The sequence below is a fragment of the Eretmochelys imbricata genome, chromosome 1, assembly GCF_965152235.1.
Source record: "Eretmochelys imbricata isolate rEreImb1 chromosome 1, rEreImb1.hap1, whole genome shotgun sequence".
NCBI classification, from domain to species: Eukaryota; Metazoa; Chordata; order Testudines; family Cheloniidae; genus Eretmochelys; species Eretmochelys imbricata.
In genome coordinates, this window is record NC_135572.1 from 22,250,973 (window position 1) to 22,271,531 (window position 20,559).

The 20,559-nt window shown below is 42.1% G+C and overlaps 1 protein-coding gene across 7 annotated transcripts in view; it reads right to left on the reverse strand.

Moving 5' to 3' along the window:
* DLG2 (discs large MAGUK scaffold protein 2) overlaps positions 1–20,559 on the reverse strand; it is a 1,498,860-nt gene that overhangs the window by 375,997 nt on the left and 1,102,304 nt on the right. For all 7 annotated transcript variants that reach the window (XM_077807758.1, XM_077807786.1, XM_077807801.1 and 4 more), the window contains 3 exons: positions 20,212–20,348; positions 10,869–11,013; positions 7,367–7,505 (listed from right to left, as the gene is read on the reverse strand). In XM_077807758.1, coding sequence (XP_077663884.1) covers positions 7,367–7,505; positions 10,869–11,013; positions 20,212–20,348 — 421 coding nt within the window. The remainder of the gene's footprint in view (positions 1–7,366; positions 7,506–10,868; positions 11,014–20,211; positions 20,349–20,559) is intronic.

Consider the following 20,559-nt stretch of genomic DNA (forward strand, 5'->3'; position numbering starts at 1 on the left):
CAGGGAAAGTCCAGCTTCACCCCTGTAACTCTGGGACTGAGGATGCTCATTTACTCTGTGGGGATGGTGCATGTGCAGGCAGGTCAGTACTGGGAGCTGCGAGAGGCATGAGCATGCTCAGTAAAGGCAGATTATTCAGAGATTATAACTGTTAAACTGAACTAGTCTCTCCTGAGCATGTGCAAATTGCAAATTTGGGTGGCTTTTCACAGGAATGACAAGAGGCATATCCTTGAAACAAAGGCCACCCTCTTGCCAAATTTAAAGTCCTTGTAGTCCAAAGTACGGGAGCACTAGTCTTGTCAAAGAAAAAGTCACCATAACGTTTTTAACACAGGCAAAACGATACATTTCACCTTAGCCCCATTCTCAGAAATGGCTGAACTGTTTTAGGTGAAATTAAAAACACAAAATAAAACAAAACAAAAAAACAGCTAGAGGCAGAAACCTAGCATGGAAAATTTCTACCCGAGCTGTTAAAGTTTGACTCAGTTAGAATAAACTCATAATCTGGTTTTATAATTGGAAGCGTCAGGCAACCTTAATAATAGGCAGTGCTACCAGCCCCGCCTATATTTAGAGTGATACATAGTTTACCCATGTATTTGGGAGAGGTGATATGCTGTGTTTTAGACAAAGTGGTGCTTCAGACTATCCTACCCTGGTTCTTCAAAGGGACTGATTATGCATCATATTTTTTTATAACTGTATCAGCTCAATTCTATTTATTTTTTATTCATCATATTGCAAGACCAGGTCAAAAAGATGTTATAGAATTTATTAAATGAAAACACTGTCTACATTACACATTGATCTGATTCACCTAGGAAATATGAATTTTGATTCTGCTTCTTCAAGAATAATGCTAATAGGAAGTACAGCTAACTCCCTTCAGCGATATGTACCCTTTAAAAACATGTGCAGTGTTTTTTCAATAGATGGGCCAAGTCAACTCATTCAAGATCCCTGAGGAAGAGTTTGCAGATTCTCTTTACCGAAATCCTCAAGTCTTTTTTCCTGCTTTATTTTTGTGCTCTTCTAAAGACCACAACATTGTCAGAAAATGGTTATATGACAGATTTTATACTACACATTTAGTGATCATATTTTAATTATGAACAATCAAACCTGTGCATTAAAACAGCATTCAAGTTGATTCTACAAGACAGTTTGATAAATTATGTCTTGTAGCTTATGTAAGGAAACAAGAAATGGCTGTGCAATGCCACTCTCAATAAAGAGAAAAATTCCCTGGAGCCTTCAGCGTAATGCTCCCTCTCCCCCGGCTCCCAAACCAGCATTCTCCGCTTAACAAAGATGTTATTGAACAAAGCTACATATAAAAAGAAATCAAACATGCATTTCACAGCAAAACAGGCAACTCAGATGGCTTTTTTCATGAATTTTTAATATCTAGCCACAGCTAAGCGTTAAAGTGAATTTTACGTCAGCTGTAGCACAGCAGCTTGACACACTGGTTTTCAGACGTTAAAAAGAAGGTAAAACACAACACAAGAGTCCTTTATTTTTCTGGACTCTTCTGCCCATCTCTCTTATTAAAGGCAGGAAAAGTGAACATCTGAGAACTATGGAATTTATTAGAAGGTACATTCAATTTTCTAAAAATAGGGAGCCAGATGTCTGCGAGAGAGCAAACAGTGATTTACAGTTCCCTCAAAGTAATTGATGACCCCCCCCCAAAAAAAATTAGGGCCAGATTGTGTCTTTTCTTTCAGCTTAATGGAAGCATTTTTAAAGAACAACATATCTGCACAATATTAAAGATTGTATTGGTAGTTATAGTTACTGGCATGTGTCTTATTTACTTCTGGTCACATAGTCCACTAGCGTGAAATTGTGTTATTTTATTAATATCTAAAAATGTGACAACGATACCATAAAGGACAAAATATGCAGGAAGAGAACTGCAAAGTCACCATTGCTGGCACTATTTAATATTTAGTGTCCAACAAGAATATGTGTAAAAAATAAAATTGTGCCTTAATTGGTGCCATTTTGGATCTTGCTACCGTACAAAACTAAACAAAGCACAGAAAAAGGAAAACATTCAACATCATTACACTGGTGCCTCAAGGTGACCTTTGCTCTTGCTTTATTCACATTGCATTAAAATATACAACAGAAATATTATGACAATGAGAAAGTGAAAGAAAAGAAACAGTTATTACTGTAACCGTGGTTCTTCAAGATCTGATGCATACATGTATTCCACTTAGGTGTTTGCACACCCAGTGTGCCAGAGCCAGAGAAATTTGACTAGCAGTACCCATAGAGGGGCGGCACTCACGCCTGTTGGCCATACCGCACCCCTGGCTACATGAGACAGTGCTCCCCTCAGTTCCTTCTCATGGAACACCCAGAAATGAGACTCTGATGCAGAGGGGATGGAAGGTGGGTCATGGAATACACCTCTGCATCACATCTCGAAGAACAACAGTTATAGTAAATAACTGTTTCGTCCTCTTTGAGTTGATTCAACTGTGTATTTCACTTAGGTGATTCACAAGCAGTAACCACACAAGAGGTGTGGCTTGGAGTCTACCTAAACAAGGACTGCAGGACCGCTCTACCAAAGCTTGCATCAACCCTGGAAGATGCAGTTATGGCGTAATGGTTTGTGAATGTATGTATCGACAACCATGTAGGAGCCCTGCACATGTCCAATATGGGAAGGTGACTGAGGAACACTATGCATTTTGCATGCACCCTCATTGAATTAGCTCACATCCACTGAGGAGGCATAGCTGCATATGAAACAGCTTCAGTCTTAATGCAGGATGTTATCCAGACCACTTGACCCTTCATGTGATCTGCATATTACAGAAACAAATGAGGTGAAGCATGAAAAGGTTTAGTTCTATCCAGAAAAACAGCTAGGAACTGCCTGATATCTAACGTCTGGAGATGCTGCTCTTCTGGAGATGAAAACAGATCAGGAAAGTACACAGGTAAACATACCACCTCGTTCAAATTAAACCAAGAAACCACTTTAGACAAAAATTTTGGATATAGTCATAAAGTCACTTTGTCTTTGGAGAACTGTGTGTAAGGAGATTCTGCCATTAGAGCCTGTGAATCACACACTCTCCTTGAAGATGTTATCACTACCAGGAATGCAGTTTTCCAAAGTGAGCAGAAAGAGACAAGATGCCTGGGGCTTGATCTGAGGTCCTATTAAGGCCACTAGCACTGAGTTAGGATCCTACAGAGGAACTGGCTCTTGAACCGGAGGATGTAGACAAAGGAGTGATTTTAAGAATCTTGCTATCATGGCACTGGAGAAGATTGATCTTCCCTGAACAGGGGGATGAAATGCTGATATCACCTCCAGATGCACTTTCAATGAAATAAACAGAAGCCCCAATGACTGAAGGTGCAGCAGGTACTCCAAAATGTCCTGGATAGAGGCCAGGGTAGGCTGGCTAATGATCACATGAAAATCACTTCAATTTAGCTTAACAGGGCATCCTAGTGGAGGGTTTGCGTCAAGGAGGATTTGTTGGACAGCTGCCAAACACTGCTCTTCCTCCTCATTCAGCCATGCAGCAGCCACGCTGTGAGATGCAGAGAGCTGAGTGAATGATGCAAGGTGTGGCCTTGGTTCTGAGTGAGTAAGCTGGGATGGGGAGGAAGCGGTAGGGCAGGCTGAATAGACAGTGTGAGAAGGTCGGAGAGCCAGCACTATCTCAGCCATGCTGGGGCCATGAGAATGAGCTTGGCCCGATACACCTTGAGCTTGAGGATGACCTGAGGGATGACTGGGATCAGGGGAAAGCCGTACAGGAGAGCTGACTGCCAGCAGAGGTGGAAAGCGTCAGACAGTGAGCCTGGACTGAAGCCCCCTTCAAGAGCAGAACAGATGACATTTCCTGATGTCCCTTGTTGCAAACAGGTCGATTGTCGGGACGCCCCAAGCTGTGAAGATGACCTGGAGGACATCTGTCTTCATGGACCACTCATGGAAAAAATACCTGCTGAGATGGTCCGCAAGATGATTCTGAACCCAGGCAAGTGAATGGCTATCAGAGTAATAGTCTCCTCAATGCAGAACTGTCACAGTCTGATCACCTCTCAGCAGAGCAAGATAGAGTGCCCCCCAACCCATCAGGGAGGTGTCAGTAATCACCAGCTTGGCTGGTGAGGACCAGACAAAGGGAACGCCTTGGAAAATATTCTCTGGATGCAACCACCACTGTAAGGAGTCCAGGAACAGTGGAGGAAAACAAACCAGATGTGTACACTCCCCCAAGGACCACAGGATAGCCCTGGAGACCTAGAAGGAGAGTAGCATCTTGCCATTTTTGTCTGAGAACAGTGTTTGTAAAAGGCAAATCCTCAGTGGCTTGTTGGACATTAGGGGCAATGCCCAAATTCTGCAGCCAGGAAGCTCTCCTCATGATGACTGTGGAAGCCATCACTCTGGCTGAGGTGTCCATGATGTCTAACGCAGACAAATGCCCAAAATTCCTCTTGCAAGGCCTTGGGCAGCTGGTCTACAACCTTTGATGTAGCTGTTCAGTTAAAAAAAATGTTACTTGGACAGCAGGCTTGCTGGTTAGCAATTCACATCTACAAGGAAGAAGAACTGTAAATCTTCCTGCCTCTGAGGATCCATTCATTTAGCGTCCCTATCCTTGGGGACTTAAACCTGCCCCACCAAGCTCTGTTGTTCACCGCAGTTACAACTAGAGAATTTGAGCCTGGATGGGAGAAAAACCCCTCAAATCCCATATGGAAATGAAATAGTACTTTTCCACGTGCTTAGCCACAGGTGCTATCGAAGCCAGTGTGCTCCAGAGGGCCTTAGCAAGTTTGAGAAGTACATCATCGATAGGGAGGTTGACTCTCCCAGGGTCTGATGAAAGACTTCCATTAGGAAACTTCCAGACCAGCTCTAATTATGAGCACTGTACAACAGTATCCCAGTTCACATACTGTTGCCCATCACAGTAGCATCTGAGTGCTAACCATTATTCTAAAAAAAAGGCAACATTATCTTCTTCCTTTCTAGCAGGTAAGAGTAAATGCTTGATTAGCATTAAGATATTTTTGTTTGATTGGTTCTGTCACACTCATGAACCTCTCCCTACCGGATGACAGTTTTATGGTTCCAATGAAATATGCTTGTCATGGCAGGTCACTGCTGCAGACAGAAAGCCAATCTCTCAGGTTACTAGTGCCAATATAAAAGAGGGCTTTGGTGCCAGACCTAAACTGAACACTATTCACTGGGGATCCAATACAGAGAGAACAACAGTGGGGTTCTCTAATCACGGCAACCCTTGCTGCTCAGCAGACAAGCTGATTTGTTTTGTACCAGTTATTGCATTTCCCAAATAGTACAAAATGCAGGTTGCTGCAGTCCCTTTTTCCAGGGTGAGATACTTCACTCTTAGATATGAGCTGTAGTTATCAAGCATGGAGGTGATGATTGAGCAGATCATCATGGATAGGTCTGCATTCAATAGGATGGGGTGTAACCTTCTGGACAGATGGAATGGAGAAAAGCACGGGACATTCTTTGAATCCTTCCCCATCCCGCCTATAGCTTCAACTGTTTAAATGCCTCCTCACTCACACTCTGGCTTTTCTCCTCTTTCCGGATTCCTTTCTTGCATCCCCCGTGGCCTCCTAGCCTCCCTAACTCGTCACTTGCTCTCTTTGTGGATTCTTTACCTTACTCAATGCCCTCCTTAGTGCAGCTACCCTCCCCAGGCACAAGGATGCTGAAATCGATGCTGTTATACCAGGGCTGAATCTGGCCCCATATACTGCATTGCCAAGAACTAGGTATGCAGGATTCCTTGTTACAATATCACTTTCTTTAAATACACAGGCAGCTAGAAATGATGTAAACGGTATTGATCCAGGGAAAGCTTTGATCCAGAATTTGATGAAATACACCTTTTAACTGTTAACTAAAAATATCTAATTGGATGGAAGAAACTCCTATACGAAAACAACTCATTGGGTTAAATTCATCTTTGGTGAAACTCCTACAGTAGACTGAAAGAGGCAGGGAGTTCTCAGCACACTCAGCCAAGGAAAAGAGAGAACTGCAGGAAGCTGTTCCTTTATCCAAGCTAGGGGGAGGAGGTGTGTTTCTCCCACACTTTAACCCTTTGTTAAAAACAAATGCCATGAAGCCCTTTGAATACACCTGCCACACAAGTGATGTAGCTGAAGGGACCTTAGAGACATACAAGAGCAAACACACAATGAAAGCAAACAGAAGTTGGGGGCTTGAAGCAGGAATTACTGGATTGAGGTTATTATCCTGTGGTGTGCAGGTCAGTCATAATTGTCCCATCTAGCCTGAAAAGCTATGAAACTATGAAAATAGAAGAATATTGAAGGAAACAAGTACAATTTTCATTCTGTCATACTATACAGTATAATGAGAACTCATTTCATATACTTCATCTCTGTAGTAGCTTTAAAAAGAGGATGGCAGGGTGAGCAATGTTCTAACCACCCTTCAAATAAGAATGAAATATAAATTGTCTCAGCAGCAACACTTAGCTGAAATACAGGATATAAAGAAAGGACGCCCCCCCCCACCATCTGCTTCAAAACCAACTAAACGGTAAAGCTCTGCTGTCTCATTTCCACATAATAAGGTCAGTCCATTTATTGCACCAAATACTCCATTGTTGTTATTTACCATAGGATCATAGAAAGGTAGAGCCGGAAGGGCCCTTGAGAAGTCATCTCGTCCAGTCCCGTGTTGAGGCCAGACCAAGTAAACCTAGACCATCCCTGACAGGTGTTTGTCTAACCTGTTCTTAAAAACCTCCAAAGATGGAGATTCCACAACCTCCCTTTGAAGACTATTCCAGTGCTTAACTATCCTTATGGTTAGAAAGTTTTTCCTAATCTCCACCTAAATCTCCCTTGCTGAAGATTAAGCTCATTACTTCTTGTCTTGCCTTCAATGAACATGGAGAACAATCGATCACCATCCTCTTTATAACAGCCTCTACATAATTACAATTTGATTGTTTAGTAATTTGTTCCAGTATCTTTCCAGGTATCAAAGTTAGGCTGACTGGTCAACAGTTCCCCTTTTTAAAGATAGATACTATATTTGCCCTTCTTCATTCCTCTGGGACCTCACCTGTCCTCCACGAATTCCCAAACATTATCGCTAATGGTTCCGAGATTGCTTTGGCTAGTTCTTTAAGTATCCCAGGATGAATTTCATCAGGCCCTGCCGACTTGAATACAACTAACTTATTTAATATTGTTGAACCCATTCTTTATTTTAGCTTGTGTTTCTTCCCCCTTGTTGTTAATATGCATTGCAGTCATTACCAAAGGCAATATATAAAGAAAGATATCTGACCTGGTATAATCATCCTCTACAAGCATGTGCTTTGGAATCGGTGAGTATCTTCCTGGTGAGATAGGAGCCAAAGACGCCTTGTACTCTAAAGTGCCATTGTTGCCAGTGAGTATATGGTTTTCCATTGGTGGAGAATAAGCTGATGATTAAAATAAGCAACTGTAGTGAGTGACATTTGCATTTGGTTGATGTGATAGTATTGTTTTCATTTAATCACCAATAATGTGTTTGGTGCTGTACAAGACACAAAACACAGACAGTTCCTGCCTCAAAGAGTGTAAAATCTAAACAAGGCAGTGAAGGGAATGAATGGCTAGGATTTTGTTTACTCATTCACTTTGTGTGGAGATTAAGGAAGGAGAGGATCTTTGGGAGGGATTTGGATGAGAAGGGGATGGCTTTGGAGACAGAGAGCAGGAAGGCATTTAATGAATAAGTGCATGAATGCAAAAAGGAATGGAGATAGTTGTAGGAGATAAGTAGATGAGAGGGACATTAAGTCTTATACCATCATTTTTAGAGTGCCAGAAGCAATATAATAAGAGACCCAGTTTAGAGAAAAAAATTAGGGGGAAACAACAGGTTATAATTTAGGACAGGGATTATTCAAAGGACCCTAGAAGAGTTGGGATCCCAAATCCCACTAAACTGAATTTTCAGTGCCAATTTAGATTGCATCATAATTTAGATCCCAGGAAAAGCTGTTAAGAAGAGTGAAAGCTAATATAGATATGATACATGCTAATGATTAACAAAGACAGTACTATGCTGATTGCTTGTATTTTGCTTTGGGTCTCAAAACAATGGTGCTGGCTGGAAATATGTAATAATGGCTGTGACCAAATCTCTAATCCATGTAATCATAGGAAAGGAAATACTAAGGAGGAAAAACAAAGACATGCTTTTGCACTGATTGATGATTAATTTCCTTTTGAAATGGAAGTGTTTAAACTTTCTAGTCATAGGTTCAATCCATTCTTCAGATGGTGAATTATTAAATATTTTAAGACCAAATGCTTCTATAAGGAAACGCCATTCCTTGCTAAGAGACAAACAAACTTGTATGTTGTGACAAAGCTCTGTCCTTGTCTCTGTGGCTCCCGCGTTTCCTGGCAGATTTCACTAGCCTCAGAGGCTCACCATGACCCTCCATGTAGCCCTTCTCTCTCTAGAGGCAAGGGTCACAGCCTACTGAGCCATTTTCATCATAAGCCAGCAAGGGAGGTGAGGAGAAGCTGTCCTCCCTTGCACAGTCTCTGTTGTCTCCCAGTCTCAGTGATTAATCACGGGGCAATGGGGGGAGCCCGGGCCCTCCCTCTACTCTGGGCTGCAGCCCAGGGACCCCAATAGTATCAGCTATGGTATCTGACTTTTTAGAAACAGGACACATACAATTCCCTGGGCCACATGCCCACAGCAGCCCCCCACTTCCACAAGATCTACTTCACCCTTACCTCACGGCCTCCTTCCTTGTACCTGATATGGTTTGTACTGCTCAGTCTTTCCAACAGCATGGCTTCCTCCTACAGCTCTTGACACACCCTCACCTGACTAACTGGGTGGTTTTTAACTAGTTTCAGCAATCCCCTGATTGGCTTCTGGTGTCCCAATCAACCTAGCTGTCCTCCCTGCCTTCTGGAAAGATCTTAATTGGCCCCAGGTGTCTTAATTGACCTGGAGCAGCTGCCATTTGCTTATCCTTATGCTAATAGGGATTTGTTTAGCTTGTGGCTAATATATCTGTCTCCGACTACTTTACTATAGCATCTGGCCTTGCCCCGTCACAATGCACCCATCAATTACTGAAAATTTTTTCAAGCTTTTTCCCTCACTGAAATTTCTGATCACTAATAATAATATCTAGCTCTTAGATAGCACTTTTCATCAGTAGATCTCAAAGCATTTTTACAAAGGAGATCAGTATCATTATCCTCATTTTACAGATGGGGAAACGGAGGCACAGAGCAGTGATGTGACATCCCCAAGGTAACCCAGCAGGTCAGTGGCACAGCTAGGAATGAAAACCAGGTCTCCCGAGGCCTACTCCAGTACTCTATCCATTAGGCAACACTGCCTCCCTAATCTTGTTCAACAGCATGCGCTGCTTCACTATTTTTGAAATACTATTTTGGAAGACCAGATAATCCAAAGAATTAGTAAGGTGCTAGAGAGCCTTTTTTACTCCTTAGTCACTGGTAAGAAATCAGCCCAGATTAGCAGTTAACAAATATCATCACCATCTATTGGCTGATTAGTAGCGTCTGCTAAATAAACAGGTCCAACTGGTCTAGGTCCAATTCAGTGTAATATATAGATGTGCATGTTACAAAACCACCAATGCAGTTATCACCCTTTTACGGGCCATGTGAGTAGAAAGAACCATGTTTAGCTGGGCATGCCAAATCAGAATTAAGGGATAATGATGCAGAAGTGCCTAATCTCTGACTTTTACTGGGAACTTTTGTCTTTCCATCCCTTTGCTGGCTCCATGGCCTCTGGTGACAATTGCATTTTTGGCAGCTTGCCAGCATGAGCTGGGGTCAGTTGCTGAGACTCCCTACTCTCCTTATTTTGCAAGCCAATCAGACTGCTTCCTGGCTCATCTCGAGAGAGAGACTCAGAGGGAGCTTAAAGCAGGGAGCATTTACTGACTAATTGGCAAACGGAGGGAATCTGCAGCAGGCCAGCAAGACATACCACAGTGGCACGGATTAGTCCTGCCTGCTGGGAGAAGGGAAGCTAAGCAGAGGAGCCTGGAGCCTCAGTGACAAGGTGCCACCCCAAAGAATGGGGTACTGGGGAGGGAAAACTACATGCACATTAAGAAGAGATGCACTGAGTGCAAGGGGAAGCATTGCCACACTGTTGGGTAGAGAAGCAGAGGATGGATATAAATAAGGGAGTGGATGGATAGGGAACAGGGGGCATTAGTATCCTGATGTATGGGGATGTAACTGATAGAATTGGATGGCAATTATGTAGCAATTTTTGGAGGACAATTTTATGCTGTATGCAAATATTGTGTAAATTACAACTCCATTGAATGCAAATATCTTGTCAATTTTCCTCAAGCTTTTTGTTTGGTAAGCCCATGTAGGCAGGTCTTCTGCTGCCTGTGTTGTACCTGTCTTGTGAACTGAGCACTCCTCTCTCCACATTTGTTAATCCAAGATTTATCAAAATATTATATTTACATAAAAATATTTTCCCCTTAGTTGTTACAAAAGATACAGTGTACCTGCTTAAAATTCAACAATAGCATGTTGGAATAAGTTTGGTGGCACGGTTATCTTGTTACTTTTTGCAGCACAAGTCCAGAATTATTATTTCAAATATAACAGATCATGATAGTATCATATTTAATGAACAGTTCCATTTTTCAGTCTTCCAAGGCCTTGTAAAAGCTTCGCTGATGGACTGATATTTGTCTAGATTTGAAAAGTCAAAATAATCACTTAAAGCATGATATCACATATGAAATAATATGCAATGAGGCACTTACAGTGAGTAATATCTGGTGGGCCATAAGGGTCAGTCATGTAAATGGTAGTGGGCTTTCCAACTTTCAGATAAACTACATCCGATGTGTTCTTCAATATTGCTACTGCCTCTTCATGAGTTACTTCTTCTAAACTGTAATTATTTACCTTAAAGGAGAAATTAGACAGATGAGTGAGGCTGGATAGATACAGAAGAAATATCCATATTATATGTACAGTTATCAATGATGGATTAAGAATTGTAGACAAAAGGTGCTGCAGATTATAGAATAGTAATGTTATTATACAATAAAGAAGAAAAATCAGATTAAGGTTTTATTTAGCAGCATTGGCAATCCCCAAGCTGCAGTACCATAGCTCAGTGTAAATATGCCTTTGTATCTGCTCCAGTACGACACTATTATTAGGTCATCATTAGCAGAAACATAACAAGAAACTGAAATAGCTTAATAGCAAACTGTGCACCAGAGGATGCAGGGGATATGTATACATCATGGCAGCCACTTGAGATATTGATTATCAGCATCTGGTTGTTGGCAGTAAAAGCCCAAATCACATTCTTATTAGTTACTTGGATACTTGATGATGTTGCACCCATGCACTAGTTCCTAATGGGACCTCATAAGTGAGTGACACCCTAAAATCTCTTTGCCCATTAACTTAAATGGATAGTTGAAAAGTTAAGCAGGGGAGGAAGGGAGACAAAAATAAGAGAGACTACTTTGGAGAGGTGGGGAGTGAACAGTGGCAGCTGTGGAACTGGGAAGGGAAGGTTTAAAGGTGAAAAATGTGACCATTTTCTGGAGCTGTAGGTAGAAAGACACTGAAATAGTGAGAGGGTAGGTGATTATAGACACAAGGTGTGGGCTTGATGCAGATAGTATATCAGGTGCACCAGGGCATCGTAAAGAAGAGTATAGACAAGGTGGGGCAGGGAATTGTGTCAATAGGAGGTGCTAATCTAGATTACTCCTCCAGCAAAACTTTATGCAGGAGAAAAGATCTTGTACATTTTGAGGCATGAGGACTCTACTGCATAAAGGTACTTCCTATGTATATTCTTGTACAAGGGAAATGAGATATATTATTAACAATGAATCATGTTTATTACAGTAGTGCCTAGAGACTAGCCAAGGATGGGGCCTCACTGTGCTAGACATATACACAACACAGATTAGTAGACAGTCCCTGTCCTGAAGAGTTTACAATCTACACTGACAAGACGGCCACAGGCTAACGGGAAAGGGGCAAGGATAGGGATATAGATTCATATTGATACAGATTTCATGCAAATGACTGGTATGCAGAAGTGACTGATATTAAATCTCTCTTGCTTATTTATATACTTTAAAAGGGGGATTCAAACCATGAAAATTCAACTTTTGACTAATCTATGTAAGCACTGTTCCTGACACAGCTACCCTCTTGTTTCCCTTTCCCCTCATCCTCTGTTACATACCTTTCTGTTTTGTCTCAATTCAGATAGTAAATTTTTAGGGGGCAGATCCTAAAACCATCATGAAATTGATTAGAAAGATTCCATAAGGTGGGGTATGTTTTTATTTTCAGGTATGCATGATGAGACAAGTGCCATGTTTGTATTAATTGAAGGTTGTAACACTGGGACTCAGAGAAACCATAAAGAAAATAAATTCAGCAGTCAAGACAAGTGAGATAAAGCTACAAATGAGAGTTTCACTAAGCAAACTTGTTGGGGGAAGCAAAACATGAAGAAATGGTCAGAACTATGAAGGACATTCAGATTGCCACTTGCAAAAAATAAGCGGTCACAAATATTTGCAATACTTTTGTTCATGCTCGTAACAAATACGTGGAAAATATACATTTTGTCCTCTCTAACTACAGGACTCTTCAGAAGGGATGCTTAGAACACTGATTAACAGTGCTTGAAGAATAAAGAAAAGGTTAAACAAGACTGAAATCAGCCAACATCCCATCCATTAGAACAAAAACTATGTCTACACTACGAACTAAGGGTGAGATTCCCAGCTCACATACAAACACTCGTACCAGCTCAATGAGAGCTAGCACACATATAAATAGTAATGTAGCCGCAGTAAGACAGGCAGTAAATACATACCCATGAGGTTCAGGTGGGTACACTACTGTTTATACTAGCTCTAATCAAACTAGCACAAATACATGTATGTGAGCGGGGAATCACTCACCTAGTTCATAGTGTAGACATAGCCGAAATCTCCCAGCAGCACACGCTGTCCCTAACAGGCATCTATACAAAATGTACTACACAGAAAATTGGAAAACAGTCCTTTTAAAGTGCTTAAAATTTATTCAGCTCTATCCATTATGTATTTGGCACAGGCCATAATAAGTTTTTCATTCAATATGTAGACTAATAGCCTCTTTCAGATTTGAGAAAAGCTTCTGTTCTCCATTGCAGAATCATGAAATCCCAAGAGCCGTGTGGCCTCTTGCTATGCCTACCGGGTAAGATCAGAGATCAAACTAAAAGGGACTCCATTTCAATCCCGGCAGTCTTTTCTTGCATTAAACAGCTCTGGCCCTGTCTGAGACAAAGATTTATCATGATATCAAATATGTCCCATTAGTGTGTACTGCAATGGAAACTGCTTATTTTTTCTGTCAAGTTCTTAGCTGCTATCTCAGATCTTTTTCTCCCACAGAAGTGCAGTACTCCCAGTATCTAAGATAATTGGACCGGGGGGAAAAGTGTGTTGCCCTTCTGCCAACTGGTAGCAGACTTTCAGGGCCTGCTAGGTCAGTTTCCTGTCTGGAGCAGAAATTGGTGCTGCTGAGTCAGGTATTTTCATAATGCACTGTATTTCTACAAAATGCAGATAAGTTTTATTTCCTTTCACAGGGATGATAACACATAGCACATAGGCAACTCCCTCTTGCAGAAACCTCAGCTCAGGTATCTGTGCCCTGCTGTAAAGGAAGTTACCTTGTGCTTCTGTCTCTCTCTCTAGGGCCTCATGGCTTATATTCTGTGCTCCTGCTTCTCCTGTTTCAGCCCCTGCACTTTTCATCTAGAAAAACCCTAGTTAAAGGTCGCTCACAAACACCATATGACTTGGAAAGATGGGCTTGAGCATCCACCTTCCTTTTGTGCAGCGGCTTTGTAATACAAAAGATGCTTGGATGGGTCTAATGACCTAGAGCAGGGGTGGGCAAACTACAGCCCTCGGGCTGGATCTGGCCCACGAGCCATTTTAAGCCAGCCCGTGAGTTCCCACTGGGGCGCCGGGTTGGGGGCCGCACCACGCGGCTGGGCCCTGCTCCAGCGCTAAAGCTGGGGTGCCGGGTTGGGGGCCGCACCATGCGGCTAGGCCCCACTCCGGCGCTCAAGCTGGGGCACTGAGTCGGGGGCCACACCATGTGGCTGAGACCCGCTCCAGCGCTCCAACCCCCTCGATCCCAGTGCTGAGCACCCTCCTGCACCCCAAACCTCTCATCCCCAGCCCCACCCCATCTGGTATGTGTGAAATGTTGGCACACAGTCAAGAAGGATGAGTTAGTAGTTTTCAGTTCAGCATATAGTGTTATGTTGGCAGGCAAGCAAATGTAATCTAGGGTCAAGTAAAGGTCACTTTACTGAGGTCACTTCAACACTACAGGGAGAGGTCAGTCAGTAGGGCTGCCAACTTAGTAATATTTCAAAACCAAAGGAGTACTTGTGGCCCCTTAGAGACTAACCAATTTATTTGAGCATGAGCTTTCGTGAGCTACAGCTCATTTCATCGGATGCACAAAAGCTTATGGTCAAATAAATTGCTTAGTCTCTAAGGGGCCACAAGTACTCCTTTTCTTTTTGCGAATACAGACTAACATGGCTGCTACTCTGAAACCTGTCATTTAAAAACCAGACACTCCAGCAGGAGGGCCGGAACCTCCCCTGCCCCGCCTCTCACACACACCCCAAGGTCCCACTCCTGCCCTGCCTATTCTCTCCAAAGTCCTTCCCCCTCCCCCCTTAGGCCCTGCCCTGCCTCTTTCCCCTGAGGCCCCACCTCCAGCCACTCCTCTTCCCCCCTCGCCCCGAGCATGCTTTTCTCCACCCACTCACCCTCCTCGCCTGGGTCAGGAGGGACTTTCCTGTGGAGCCAGGGCTGTGAGCTGCAGCCGCCTGACACAAGTAAGAAGCAGTCCTGGCTAAGTAGGGGCTCATGCGGGTGATGACCCGGTGCCTCCCTGCCTTCCACCCCGCAGTAACTGGACATTGGGTGTCCAGTCAGAAGATCTGGCTGGACAGTGTCAGGACCCCTTTTTTAACAGACTTTCTGGTCAAAAACCAGGCACCTGGCTGCCCTATCAGTCAGGCATGTTAGTCCAAAACTAGGTGAGGGTCACCAGACCACAACAGCAAATAGACCATAATACTATGTAACAACTTTGATTGATAGCCATATTTAGCAGTTCTGATTGGACTATAAGAATAGATCAATCAGAAAGGATATAAATTTGACTGGAGGAAAAGGAAGGCTTGAAAGAATAGCCAATCAAAACAGCTCAAAAACTGTATGAAAAACAGAAAGTCAGTAGGCAAAATTTAGAAAGTTAGGAGCAGAAGAAGAAGGAGAAGTCAGAAGAAATCAGAAGAAGCAACCACAGTGTGACAGCAGAAAAGGACCGTGACAGAACAGACGGAGAGAAAACTATGGAGGGTAAGCACGCTAGCTATAGTGTAAAATATAGATATAAATAGGATTAATGAATATGTGTCTGTATGTTTGGGTTAATAAAAATGTGTCTGTGTTGTGAATGTTACATTGTTTTATATGTATAAAGTTTAAGATTGCTGTCAACACCAGCAGGAGACTGACCACTGCAAACAGAACACAGCCATTTAATATTGGGCTAACTATATGTTTATAGTTTGGGTACTTTTAGGCTGTATCCAAGGATTGTTTATGTTTTTGCTTTATGTTTAGACTTATTGTATAGGGAAAATCGCTTTTACACTAAATAAAAAAAAATACCGTGTTTCGGAAGAATATGCCCTGGCTGTCAATCAATTATATCGGAAGGCTGTATTCATGTCCTCCCAAGGGTAGCAAGTCTAAACTGTACTGGGAAGTTGTTCCTAAAAGTATTTCCCACAAAACCCCAGCAATTTCTCTAGGGTGGACCCCTTTCACCTTGCAAAAACAGGTAAATGGGTCACCCAAAGGGAACTTCTGGTAAACCCAGGAAGGGGCAATATGTGAGCTATTCTGGGGGTACTTTGGGTCTGTTTTGGGGGTAACAAGACAAGCAACCCAGGAGACTGAGGAGCAATTCCAGGTTAGGCTATCAAGAGCCAGCCTAATTTTCCATTGGACTCCAGATCAGAGAGCCTCAGGATGACCCTATCCAAGGGGTGAAGACACTGTAAGAAATCCCAAGTCTATTTATTTTATTTGTGACTCTGAATTTTATGCTGGACAATGATTTACATCATTGCATCACCCACTAAAGAACTTCTTCTCAACTCACATTCTGCCTAGGCAGGTGCTGGGAGGGAGCTGAATGGTTTGGGCCCATTGTAAATGTTAGGAGGTGAAAGGTTTAAGTAATTGCTGCTATTTTGTTATTCTAGTTACAGTACTATTTTCCCCTATTCCTTTGTTCCCTGTATTGTTATTTTGGGGATTGTGATAATTGTTTTATTCCTTGTATATTGGACTACACTTCTAGTACATTATTTGGTAGTAAACATTTTCCCAAAGGACAACACACATTGTATTGCACTAGGAGGAGTCCCCCTTGGGTGGAGGTATCGTGCGCCAAGATAAAGAACCCAGGACCTATACCCCTGGGGTGACGGGGCAGAAGCTTCTCCAAGCAGCAGGCGACAGGGAGAAGGCTTAAGCTACCCATCAGACTCAGGTTACACAAAGAAACCAGAAAGGCTGAAAATGGATTATGAAAGAAGGAACAACGGAACAAGACGGCAGGCTCAAACCACAGATCCAATGACAGAAGATGGAATAAAATGGCAAAAAAGGAAGGGAATAAAGGAAGCCTACAAGCCTAATCAAAGAAGACAACAGTGATGGGAGACATAATACTTAAATAAAGTTGCACAGGAGGTATGTAGGAAGAAATTCCACTTTACATTTAACAACCATTGCAACATTCCTTCTGCACAGCCTCATTCTTTCAAATGTAATCAAGGGGGCTGTTTAATTTGGAAATTTTCAGGTTCATCTTGAAAAATGTGAGGCACTCAGCACTAGCTATAGTAAAAGTTTTGGTTCCTCCTGTTGATCTTACAATCACCCTAGAAAATCACTATCAGGAAAGTCAGAAAAGAGTAAGTGGAGGCAAAATAAGAGTGCCAGAGGAACATACTTGTTTTATTTATTTTTCCCTTTTTAAGAGATAATTGTTCTTTTTCATCTATTGACTTAAGTTTATTGAGATTTGATAGGGTTGTACTTATGGAGATAGAGGGAGATGATTCGGATCCTGGTGGTTACGTCTGCCTTTGTGTAAATACTTTTCAAGTTATTTTCTCCAGGAAGTGGAATTTGTTGAAGTGAAATCTTGAGCATTTTCCTGTGAACATCTGTGAACTGTTGGATGTAATTGGCCTATTGCCACTGATGAATGTGCATGTCCTTTTTAAAGCGCAACATGATTTAAAGAGCTCTACAAAGAGAAAGAAGGGGTTTTTTTATGCAGAAGTAGTAAAATTGGTTTTAAGTAAGTAAGTTTGTTTGGGTTAATTGCCTCTGCAGTACCCCATTAACTGTTTAGTTAATTGGACCAAAGCTGGTGCTCACTGTGTGTAGAGAGGAGTGTTTGACTGTCTGATTGTGTTTAAATGGCATTTCATACTCTTTTATTCCCTTTCACTTTACTTTGCTTAGTTTATCAGTGTCTATGAGCCTAAGGGACTAGGGTTTGAAACAGAGGGGAGTTTGGCTGTTTGCAAGTACTTCAAGAGTTGGTGCTTTAGGTGAGGTGTACATTACAGGCCTATATCAATATAACGATGACACTCAGAGGTGTGAAAAATTTGCACCCCTGAGCGACGTAGTTATACGAACCTAACACCCCGTGTAGACAGCGCTGCGTCAATGGGAGAGTTTTTCCTGTCGACGTAGCTATTGCCTCTTGGGGAGGTGGATTCACTATGCCAATGGAAGAAGCTCTCCCATCGGTGTAAGAGCTTCTTACTTAAGCACTACAGCGGTGCAGCTGTGCGGATGCAGCATTTTAAGTTTGGACCTGCCCTCAGAGACTAACAGGGAAATAAAGAAATTCAACTGACAGATATGAGGCCATATATGCACATATAATGCAACACTTAAAAATGGATGGCACAACCTGAGTCTAAGGCAAACTCCATATTGGTTTTAATAGGGATTATTTTTAAATGACAACTTGATATAGCCCTTACAAGTGAAAATCTTAAACTAGGAATAGGAAGGACATATGGGGATGGTGCATCGTAATATGGGTGGCCTGGATAATGAGAAAGGCAAAAGTAAAAAACATAGTGAGTAAAGGAGGTGGACTACATTGTTCCACTGGAGGGCACTGGTGGCTACCAGCAAGCATGTCTTGGCCAGTGAGTAATCACAGACCTCACTGAAGTTAATGGGAGTGATAGCTACCTTTCATTCAGTTTAGATGAGGGAGCAGTTATATGCCCCTTTGTTTAGAGATACCTAAAAGAATAGAAGCTACTGAGCCCAAGGGACTGGACCTCAAATGAAGTCCTGAGCAAGAACTATCTCTGGGAGAATAAAAGAGGTTTCCCTGGGACTGACTGCAAACACGGGGACTGGGCATTGAATGGTGGAGCTGTGTATGTGAGAGATGCAGACAAGACAAAAAGGCAGCAGAAAGCCAAAAAGCAGTGAGTGTGGCTCTGGTAAGTAGCCGAGGGAGAGTGCTTCTTGTGGGCACAGGACTGTCTGGAAAGCAGGCTTGGATTTCTGGACAAGGGGACAACCTCCTGTTATTTGTTACTTCTGTGTTCAGGGAAGATGTGGACAAATTGGAGAAAATCCAGAGAAGAGCAACAAAAATGATTAAAGGTCTACAAAACATGACTTATGAGGGAAGATTGAAAAAATGGGGTTTGTTTAGTCTGGAGAAGAGAAGACTGAGAGGGGATATGATAACAGTTTTCAAGTACATAAAAGGTTGTTACAAGGAGGAGGGGAAAAATTGTTCTTTCTAACCTCTGAGGATAGGACAAGAAGCAATGGCTTAAATTGTAGAAAGGGAGGTTTAGGTTGGACATTAGGAAAAACTTCCTAACTGTCAGAGTGGTTAAGCACTGGAATAAATTGCCTCGGGAGGTTGTGGAATCTCCATCATTGGGGATTTTTAAGAGTAGGTTGGAAAAACACCTGTCAGGGATGGTCTAGATAATACTTAGTCCTGCCTTGAGTGCAAGGGACTGAACTAGGTGACTTCTCGAGGTCCCTTCCAGTTCTATGATTCTATGAAACAGGACTTTGTGTATATTCTTAGTAAGTAAACAGGACTGCACCACAGAAATACCTGACTTGTAGAATCAATTACTCCTCCTAATGCAAACAACCCATCATGGCCCCAAATATTGGCTAACCGCTCAGGCTGAGGGGCAACAAAATATTGGGTATGGTCCAAACTTATATTCTTCCTAAATCACAACACAAAACTAAAAGTTAAACTGCAACCTAAGTGTTCTTCCCAAGCTTGGAGTTCTTTGGGTTTCCCCTGAAGGATACCTGGGTCTTAGCCCTTAAGCCTGGTCTATACATAGATTTTGTACCATTATAACTATTATGGTGAGGGGTGTACTTTTTATTTTATTTTACTGAAATACTTACACTAGTAGACCCCCTAGTGTTGATGAGGTTATAGCTATACAAAATTATCTTATTCCATTGAGAGGGAGGGGGACTGGATGATCTACCAGCTCCTTTCCTTTGCTAACTTCTGTCATTTTAAGAACATTGAAAAATAGGACTGGCCCCAGGGCAACGAAGGGATTTTTCACTTTAAACTAGAACTTTGTTATAAACTTTTCCAGAACATCTGACCTGGCATTACCAAGTAACCAAATGTAGGGAGTAAAACATTTACTGTAACAGCAGTGGGTACATATACTTTGCTGTGAGTTAAAAGAATACCAAACTAATTAATCTCTTTGGCTCATCTTCATAAAAATGAGTTGGGTTTTCCAATACAACTGAAGCCTCAAACATATACATTCAAAGAAAAATATCAAAAATTAATAGTATTACTTGAAGTTAATTATTCAACCGGATTTAACCACTACCACACCTCCACAGCAAAAATCCCCATTTGAAACAGATTTCCACTGCTTCAAATATAGTTCCAGTTTGTCATTCTCACCATAAGAAGTCTGTCTCCAACTTGCAACCTTCCATCTTTTTGTGCTGCTCCTCCATCAATAATCTTAGTAACATAAATGCTGTTGTCTCCAGCGATGTGTTGGTTTCCCACCCCTCCTGCAATACTGAAGCCCAGACCTGGAAAAGAAAGGGGAGGAATGCTAGTTAGCAATGCCAATCATACTATTAAAGAATGCAAGGGCAATATGTATTTCCATTAACCTCCTGGAAAGTTATTTTTACTAATAGCAAATAGTATATGAGGAAACTTGCGGGGTATGTGCATCTTTACATTGCACTGCCAATATTTCCATGGAGATCAGTCACAGATACAGGTTAAGAACATACT